Here is a 10,320-nt window from a genome sequence, read left to right on the forward strand (position 1 = left end):
TATGGAAATTGAAGCTTTTGTGAAGAATACTAAGGAGATGAAACACAATTTCTATTATGGTAGCAATTGACTTAGACTATCACTACAAGAAAAATGACTTTTTCAGGCAAGTAGTGGGAAAAAGCATAAAATTAGCCAAAAAATAAAATTTATAGCTAGAAAATGCTCACCGCATCGTAGCCAAAATTGTTGTGTGCAAACTGCCCATTTCTGGTGAGATTGTGGAGTAGTTGTAAATAATAGACTTTTTCTGCCGATAAAAGTTGGTAACTATGGTTAATTTCCGCTGGGAAAAATCAGTACTATTCTTGGCGATTTTATTGTCGTCGAAAAATACTATTTCAAGCAGAATGATCTTTGATTAAAACAAAAAGTGGCAGTACTAAAACATACTATATAAAAATTACAAACCCACATTATATTTCAACATGCCTTACAAGAACACCACATCCAATTGGCATTTAATATATACCAATGAAAGAATTTTAGAGAAAATAAAGGACTAAACAAAACATGTAAACTATAAAGATTATCTTATACTATAAAGGGCCCATCACAACCACCTCTGTTTTTTATCTAGTCATGGCTCACGATTATTGAAGGAGAATGCTACTAACAATTAAACTTAAGAAGCCTTGGTGCCATATGGCTTCAGGTAAATCTGATAAGTCAAAATGTTGAAAGAGAAGTGATAATTTCACAATCTAACAACTTAAACTATTGGTTGTTCAAGAAAGCAAATAGCACTCCAAACAAAACGCATATATATTAAATGTTTCATCCCATCTTAACTCAAACACGACATGGCCTTGTGCCACCATTTAGAGTTAACCACATATATCCTAACAACATGATCTAAGATAACAAAAAGGAAGCACAAGCTAAGTAAAACAATGATAAAATAATAAAACCACAAAAAACAATAATAATAACTCAATATGTGCCATGCAAGCAACAACTCATTAGCTGCACTAGGAGGAAGGTGAGAAAGAGAGGATGAGGGTGGGAACACATTAGTTAAAAAGGAAAGTGGAAGGATTCATCTACAAAAAAGTAACAACCACGTTAATAAAAAACAGAGTTCTTATGGCAAAGAGTTCAACAAATTTGCTTGGACATACACTTAGCCAAGAATAACCGCATGGAGAAAGTAAGCATAACTAGTTTTATGTATAGATGACAGTTAGCCAATATAACAATCCCCCTACCAAAGAAAATATTGTTAGTAAGAATTAATCAAAATATAATTTTTCTTGGTAAGCAATATCATTATTCAAATAAAATGGACTTATTTTTCTCAATTCCAGCCAATCAGCTTTAGCAACAATGGAAATAATGTAATGAAAATTGTTAACGTTGTGTTTCATACACCTTTGGGTCGGGTTCCAGCAACTCAGGTCTTCGGTCTTGCACCTGCAGACTTGGAGAAAACAAAAAGATTCGGGGGCCTTGGTGAGACCGGGGAGTCTCTGATACTTAAGTTAGTATCTCCTCAGTAGTCTATGCAAGAGTGTAGAGGAATCAAAGAGAGTTCTTTGTACTTGGGGATCAGCTTTTATACTAGGTTTCAGGGAGGGTGAAGGGGGGAGGTGGGGGGGGGGGGGGGGGGGGAGAGAAGGGGACCGCCCATACCTTGTGTCAGGGGTATATGTTCCCTCAGTTGTTCCTTTAGTGAGAATCTTTTAATGTGGTATAGCTCATAGGTTGGAACAATTAATGCGGCGTGGAGTCCTGGGATTGGCATCATTAATGAGGCGTGGCTTTCTATCCATTTTATCCTATAGGTGCACATCGTCAGGCTTCTCACTTGCTGTCAGAAGATCGAGGGCTCCTTACAATTCCCGCCCACCTACTTGCACAGGTTTTCTAAAACTAGGTGTCGTAGGGGAGTGCCGGGGCAATGTGTCCCCCCCCCTTCTTTGCTTTTTGGGACTTCTTGCATGATTGTGGCCATAGGTTGACCTCAACTTTGGGTTGGGGGCCCTTAACTGGTCGAGGGACCGTTCAGTTGAGCTCAGCTCCCCGTATTTGGACTTGTCTTCTAGGCCTTCATCCCTTGGGAAAAAATCCCCTTAGAGTCACCCCACAATTCTTGTTTGATGGGAATTTCTTCTTACCTTTGCCTTTATATCTTCCCAAGGTTGTTATTGTTTGATCTATTCTTTTCTCGAAAGGGGTGGGCATTTTACTTCCCAGCTCTTCCACGTGTTAGGTTTCTAGACACCTTTACTTGGTCCTTTTCATCATTTAATGCAGTGTACGATGGTTCCCCTTCTGACTTTATTGGCACATTTTCTGACGGTTAAATTCCAGCACTTGATTGTGTCCGGTTTGTCCCTTCAACATTGATGTCAAATGGCTCCCCTTACGTCACATCATTCAGTATGCACCACTAGATTCGGGATGAGCTTGAGGGCTTCATTGGGCGCATGTGTTCTCACGACTCTAGGATGCCAATTGTCGCTTGGAGCCTATTTAAGCCATTTCCCTTTGTAGTTGGTGCCCGCTTTATCTCTTCTTCCTTTCTTAGAGTATGCTTTGATATTCTTTTCTTCCTCTTCAAATTTTTCTTTGTGGTTTGCGTTCTATTTTTACAATCTCATGGCTCCCAAGAACTCTTCACATTTTGCTTCTAAAAATTCTAAGTTAGTCAAACCTTCTGGTTCTCCTTGGACCTCCGGCGACTTGGACCCTTTTAAGGTTCGTGCCAAAGCACAGATGTTTGACGGCTTCTTGTGGCAGTCAATGGTAACTCTGAGTAAGTTAGTTGAAGTTTAAGGTACCAAGTATCTTTGAGTTGGAGGTGCCGTCCATCAATGAGGGTGCTGTGGGTTCCGAAGGGTACTCATCAAAGGTGGCTCGGTACCCAAGCATGTTCTCCAGTGGCCTCATGCCTTTTTGTTGTCTAGTTTACAATGTGCTGGATTTTTTGGGTTTGGCTCCTGCCCAATTCCACCCAAATACATGGAGGATCCTGGTGTGTTGTGCCATATAGCGGCAAGTTTTCGTGGAGGTTGGCCTTGAAGCCTGAGAAGACTGAGGCCGACTAGGTGATGGCAGTCCATAAGGCGACCATTTGGGACTTGCGCTCTCACATTGACAGTGCTGAGGCTGCCATTACCTAGTCTGTCTGATCCATGACAACACTTGGAATTACGGCTACCTGGAAGGTTTGGAGAGAATGAGGGATCATGTGCTCCTAAATCCCCAAAGTAATTTGATGGCACTAAAAATATTAGATCTCCCTCCTTGAAGCAAGGTGGCTTGATAGGGAAAGTGTTGATCCCGAGTACACTCTCGGACAACCCTGCCAGCTCTAACCCCACCAGCTAAACATTTTCCTCTTACTAACATATATTTTTTGTTTTCCTTCGTTTGTACTCCATAATATTATGAAATACTTTACTTGTATTCTTTTCCTTCATTTTACCTCCTTCGCTTTCCTTTGTTTGTACTTTGTGTATATATATATATATATATTATTTTTTGTGTTCTTTGGGTGAGTGTATCGAGTGAGGGTGATGTCACTTGTACTATGAACAATCTGTGAGCAGGATTGACCCCTAAACGTAGTCGCACGATCCCGATCTGGTGGAGTTTTGAGTGAGTTAAGCAGTGTTATGGAAAGACTGGGCTCCCATCCCTCGGGGTGAGAGGCTAGGATGCCTTGGGCCAAACCTCTTTTTTGGCTTGACTGGAGAGGGATGAGCCATCACATAGCTGATGAGTTTAACATATAGTTGGAAAAGATAAAAAAGTTAATACAACTCATCTTTAGTCCACGAGCGCCAAATTTGCAAACCTGGGATATTTTGCCGATGATGTAAGGTGCTTGCTGTCTGACGTTTCATTGTTGGTGATGGCGTTCTCGGAATAGTGCCAGGTAGTCGAAGGATTAAACATGCACTCCATGGGGGAGGGGTAGGGATGCCTTAGGCTAAGCCCACCCCTTTGGTCCCTCCGGGTGAGGCAATTTGTTGATCGGTTGAGGAACCGATCTACACTTCGCCGTGATGGGGGAGTGTTATTGTTCCCATCTATTTCAGTACGAGGTCCCCAACCTTGAATGCCCTTGGGCATACTAGGTTGAAACATCGTTCTGCCCTCTTCTCATTGATGGTTGTTCTCACTTCCACTTCAAGCCTGAGCCCTTCCAGCAAGCCAAGCTACTCCTTTAGTCGCTTGTTGTTAGAGTCTTGCTTGAAGTGTTGCACCCTATAGGTGGGGAACCCGACTTCAACCTACAGCATTGCCTCATGGCCGTAAGTGAGGGAGAAGGGAGTTTCTCTTGTCGGGGTCCTCACCATGATCCGATATGCCCATAGAACTCTGGGGAGCTCCTCTGCCCAAGTGCCAATTTTGTTACTAAGCTTCTTCTTGAGTATTCTCATTAGCATTTTGTTGGTCACCTTCACCTGCCCATTGGACTGGGGATGTCATGGAGATGAGTAGCAAAATTTGATGTCTAGTTTCTGGAACCAATCTCGGTAGTGGTCAGAGTCAAAATACCTCAAATTATTTGATATGATGATGCGAGGAATGCCGAATCTGTAGATGATCGTCTTCCATAGAAATTGTGTAATGTTACTTGTCATGATTATTGCCAATGCCTTAGTCTTTACCCATTTTGTGAAATAGTCTACTACAACACTACCATCACTAGATATCTTAGTCCTTTGCCTGGGGGAAAGGGCCTACCAGGTCAATTCCCAATTGGGCAAAGTGTCACAGTGAAGTGATCGATGTCAGTTCTTCTGGTGTGCAATGGGACACTCTGGAATATACTTGGCAATTCTTACACTTCTACACGTACTCCTCAGCATCCTGAAGGGCGCCCCGCAAGTAGTACCTTACCCTCATCACTTTGCCTACTAGCACCTTCCCTCTAGAGTGGTCGCCACAAACTCCCTCGTGTACTTCTACCAGCACGTATTGGGTTTCTTTGAATGAGAGGCACCTCAGGAGAGATGTGGAGTATCCCCTTCGATACAAGACTCCCTTGACCATAGTATAACGCGCTAGTATATTTCTAATCTTTCTGGCTTCCCACCTGTCGTCGGGTACCTTGTTGGCATTTATGTATTTGATAATATTCAATGCTCACTCAAGGGCTCTCGGCTTGACTTCCACCACCTCAATCCCCATTGCAGGTATCTCAATGGTCTTGATTATTGTTCACTCTAGTAGGGGAGAATTTTCTTGCTTGGATGCTGCTCGTGCTAACTTGTCTGCCTTTTGATTTTCGGCCTTTGGAACTTGCTGAATTTGGAAGTATCTGAAGTGGGTGCGCTCGGCCTCTATCAATGTTAGATACTTTTTTGATTTTTTGCTCTTAGCCGCGTATTCCCCCTGTGCTTGGCAGACCACTACCTAGGAGTCGGCTCGCATCTCTACTTCCTCAAAGCCCAAAGACTTGGTGAATGTTAGGCCAAAGAACCATGTCTCGTACTCTACCTCATTGTTCGTAGTTTTGAATGCTAGCTTAATGGTCTAATCATCTTCTTCACCTTTGTTTGTAACAATATGCACCCCTACTCCCACTCCAACCTAACAAGACAAGCCGTCAATAAAGACTTACCAGGGCTTTATGATAAGTGTATGTTCAACCTCCTTTGGGAAGCCGATAAATTCTGCTACAAAATCTGCCAACACTTGCCCTTTGATTGAATTCCATGGTACATACTCGATGTCGAATTCGCTTAACTCTACGGCCCAGTTTGTGAGATAGCCTAAGGCGTCTGGTCTTTGCAGGATCTTCTTTTCTCGGTGAGGACCTTTATTATGTGAGATTAAAAATATAGGTGGAGCTTCCGAGTTGTTACCACCAAGGTGAAGGCAAGTTGTTCTATAAGCGGGTATCTGGCCTTTGCTCCTTGGTAGGCTCGGCTGGTGTAGTGCACCAGTCTTTGGACCCCATCTTCGTCTTGTACCAAGGTCGAGGAGGCCGCCTACGGGGAGACTAATAAGTACAAGACCAAAACTTCTTTGCACTAGGGCTAGCTGAGCAACAAAGGGTTGGTGAAGTACTTCTTGAGGGCAATGAACTCTTGGTCGCACTTGCCATCCAATGTTTGGGCCTTTCCCATCACTTTGAAAAAGGGGAGGCACTTGTTAGTGGATCTCGACACAAACCGGTTAAGGGCTATTACTTGACTTGCAAGTTTTTGTACATTTATACTCTGAGGTGAGGGCATGCCGAGTACAACTTTCACTTTCTCCGGGTTGGCTTCTATTCCCTGTTTGGACGATTTTCCGGATTCAACTTCATCAGGTACTACCTCAACACTGCAAATGTGCTTCACGGAGGTCATCTAGGTGCTACTCGAGAGTTCCACTCTTGACCAATAGATTGTCTATATAGACCTCCATGTTTATTCCGATCTTACTATTGAACATGCAGTTGACCAGCCTCTAGTAGGTGGCCCTGTTGTTCTTTAGCCCAAATGGCATGGTTGGGTAGCAATATAGCCCTTGGTCGGTGATGAACAATTTCTTCTCGTCGTCGTTCGAGTTCATGCGGGTTTGGTTGTACCCAGAGTGGGCGTCCTTGAAGCTTAAGATACAATGACCTATAGTGGAGTCAACGATTAGATCGATGCGAAGAAGCGGGAAGCTATCCTTCAGGCAAGCCTTATTTAGGTTGGTGAAGTCAACACACATCCTTCACTTGTCGTTTTGATTTTTCACCAACACCATGTTGACTTCTGTGACAATGGCAATGTTCTTTTTGGTGCTGAAGCTCCGGCGTTTTTGCCTTACCCTCTTAGCCTTTTGGTCCACACTCAAGTGGTGCTGGATGACCTCCAAGTTGGTTCTGAGCATGTCCATGTGACCCCAGGTAAAGACATCCCAGTGTTCCATGAGGAGCTGTTGCATGGCGCCACTCATCGCAAGGGCCATCCTAGTGCTGATCCTGGCGGTGGCTTCTGGACGGCTCGTTTGGCTCTGCCTTCTTAGAGCATTGGCATTGGATTGACTATCCTAATATTCAAAATTTGAAAAATATGCAACTTTTTATTTTTTAGCTAATCACTTAACTCTTAAAATCTACATTGGATTAGCCATCACATTTTCTAGAATAATAAAATATTATTATTTTATAATTATTATTTTATAATTACTTTTTTATTTTATTTTTTTAATGTGATATAACCTCCAATAATCATATTCATTTTCATATTCATAATCTAACAATCTATAATATAATAATCTTATATTCAAAATAGATGACAAAATCTCATATGTAAATAAAAATTCCATATGAGAAAATCACAGCCCAACAATATATAATAAAATAATAACCCAACATTTACATGTGATAACTTAATGCTGCCCAAAATAACAACCCAACTTGTGTGCATCGGCAACCACAGATTTTTGGCAATATTCTAACTCCAACAATCACTTGTGTGCATCTGCATGCATAATAACAGCTCAACAGCCCTACAAAATAACAGCATCTCTAACATAAAGTCCGTCCAACAGCCCTACATAACAGTCCAACAAAAAGCCACAAAATAGCTAGCAATAGTTGCTGCCCAGCCACAGTATTTAACACCACATGTGGCTGCCCAACTACTAAAACCAATTGGATTTCTATTAACAAAATAATATTAAGTAGATAATAACAAGTTGAAATAAAGATGGCTACACATCTTCAAAATCAAAAGATGGAGATGGAGGTGGAGATGTAGATGAAAATTGCTTCCGTGATTCCTCGAAAATCTCTTTTCGAATATTCAAGAAATACTCTTGCTGCATTCTATTCATCCCAGCAAGATCTAATTTCATTAACTTCATATCGATCTTCCTTTTTAACATATCATTCTTCCTCTTTTTCTCCACTAGTAAATCGTGTGCCACAGAATTACTCTTGCTAATCTCTTGTTTTCTCTTAGAAATGTATATGGCTCTGTCATTTCTCATGCCATTTAAGGCCTCAGTAAATTCAGCATCATAAGTTTCTCCGGCCTTCCTCTTTCTAACACTTTCTTTTGTAGCCTTCTTGCCTGGAGGTCTCTCAGAAATGACCTCTACGTTGTCATCTAAGGTGTCGTCTCCTAGTGGAGTCGAGTCTGCAATAGCAGCACATTTTCCATATAGTTTCCTCCTCGTTGACAATATGGAAGCATGCTACTGCCATTTTGGTTGGTGTCTTAATAGACACCAACAATGTTTCATGTTGTATGTGGCCTTCTCAGTCTCTCTATACATGATTTTGGCTCTTTCAATCTAAATATGCGAATGTAGTGAGAATGTGATAATAGAATTTCAGTAAAAAAATTCAAAACCAAATTTAGTTAGAAACTCATACCTTGTCTTGCTCTGTTGCAACACTTGGATGCAATGATTCTACTTGGGTCACAGCAGCACAAAACTTATTTGTGCATTTTTGGATCACCGACCATCGATTGGTCAATGACCATCCAGAACGATTTGCCATGCTAGGTTTTTTATACTCATTGTAATAATCACTAATTTTCTCCCACATTTGTGAATATTTTTGATCTGTCCCTCGGATAGCATCCACGCTAATATTAAGCCAAGCTAACACGAGGAGATTGTCCTCCTCTACGGTGAAAGACACACCTCGTTGTGTTTTTTTACTAGGTGGCCTTTTTTCACCTGCCAATTGTGTTGCTTGGAGTCCAACATTATCATGGCTGCTAGTCATTAGGGTACTAGAGATTTCTTGTTCACCACTTTGCAATAGAGTGGTAAAAAAGGGATCTTCATCAAATATGGTGTCCATCCTTGATTCAAATATTCATGTACAAAATCAGCACTAGACTCATAATTCTAATAACAGCTCTGTACGCAGTGTTGTCCAAAGTTTAATACAAAATAACATACAACAGCCATGCATGAATTATACTTTAAATATTCACATGTGAACTAATAATAAGGAAGAAACCATAACATACAAACAGTTCATTCTAATATCTATTCCACCATAACATTTGCAATCATATTTTAAAGAAACCATGCATAGTTAATTTCAGCTCAGTTAATAGTTGTATGATTTGTGATGTTTTTGGGCATACAGGCAGAAATCAACTATCTTGGACAGCTGCATCACCCAAATCTTGTGAAGTTGATTGGTTACTGCATAGAGGATGAGCACTGGATTCTGATATACGAGTTCATGCCTAAGGGAAGCATGGAAACTCATCTCTTTGGAAGTGAGTTTTTTATATGAAATGCTATATACTATACCCCCTTTAATGCTACTTATAAAAAACCTACTCTTTAATGCTAACCTTTCGAAAGAAAAAAATTGTAGTTATGTTATTTAAGACCTCCAACATCCTGCTTGATTCGGTATGTAGTTTGGAAGCATGCTTGATCATATTTACTTGATTTTAAAATTCAATCAGACTTAGTTTTTGTTCTTTCAATTCACAGGACTACAATGCAAAACTCTCTGATTTTGGGCTGGCCAGGGATGGACCAATTGGAAATAAAAGCCATTTATCTTCTAGAGAAAGAATCCAAACACAGGTTGTTCAACTCTGTCATTTCTCAGGATCAAGACTCTGTCTTTCACCTGCATTATAGCCTCCATCCTCTTTGAAACGGGTAATATTCCACTTTTTTACTTCAGAATTACTCGTAAAGTTCAACATGCCTTTTACTCTTTGAAGGATAGCTCTCATTGGTTGCATAGTGATTGAGCAAGAGCAGATTTGTTTTTTTCAGAAGTTGTGTGGTGACTTTTCTTTTCACACACTGTAGAGGTACCATTCATGCTACTATAGAGGTACTAGGATTTAGTTTTTTCTTGGGTTTCTTTGGTATAAGAGTGTGCTTAAGGTTTGTACTTAAGGTTGTTCCTACATAAGATTAGTGTGGTTGTTGTAAACATGATAGCACTATATTTGCAGCAAGAAGTTTTAATTTAGGCCAACCTCCAGCATCTTTGTTTTGTCATTTTCTTCTTTTATTCTTTTTTTTTTTCGGTTTTATTGTGGACTTGTCTCCATGGTATTAAGTATCGAGGATCCAACATTAATTATATATACAAGTGGTGTAGGTGAGGATCCAACATTAATTATATATACAAGTGGTACAACTGGTAAACCTAAAGGTTTGATGAGATGGAATTCAGAGTCAGGTTTGATGAGATAGAATGCCTTTCTCTTTTCGTTTGCTTTATTATTTTGGGATGTATGCCTTCTAAAATAAATAATTTTTTTTTTGAGATGCTAATGAACCTCGATCAAAATAATGCTAATCTTTGGGGCCTGACTTCTGAGTAAGGTGGATCTTGATTCAATTAGAAACATTGTACAGAAGGAAGTATATTTTAAAGTTGAAACT

At 40.5% G+C, this 10,320-nt stretch overlaps 1 protein-coding gene across 1 annotated transcript; it reads right to left on the reverse strand.

Moving 5' to 3' along the window:
* Nucleotides 1–7,647: 7,647 nt before the first annotated feature.
* LOC122296873 lies at nucleotides 7,648–8,752 on the reverse strand. The gene is made up of 2 exons (XM_043106669.1): nucleotides 8,315–8,752; nucleotides 7,648–8,133 (listed from the first exon to the last, which is right to left on the reverse strand). Exons 1-2 carry the CDS (start codon nucleotides 8,750–8,752, stop codon nucleotides 7,648–7,650), a joined length of 924 nt encoding a protein of 307 aa, XP_042962603.1.
* Between the last annotated feature and the right edge of the window lie 1,568 nt (nucleotides 8,753–10,320).

Source organism: Carya illinoinensis, chromosome 15 (genome assembly GCF_018687715.1).
Source record: "Carya illinoinensis cultivar Pawnee chromosome 15, C.illinoinensisPawnee_v1, whole genome shotgun sequence".
Lineage (NCBI taxonomy): Eukaryota > Viridiplantae > Streptophyta > Magnoliopsida > Fagales > Juglandaceae > Carya > Carya illinoinensis.

Excerpts from the sequence above, each read along its gene's own strand:
- LOC122296873 (XM_043106669.1), bottom strand. The coding sequence starts at position 8,752 with ATGGACACCATATTTGATGAAGATCCCTTTTTTACCACTCTATTGCAA. Across the intron at positions 8,134-8,314 it reads TTGCAACAGAGCAAGACAAG|CATGCTTCCATATTGTCAAC; the intron begins GTATGAGTTTCT and ends AAATGGCAGTAG.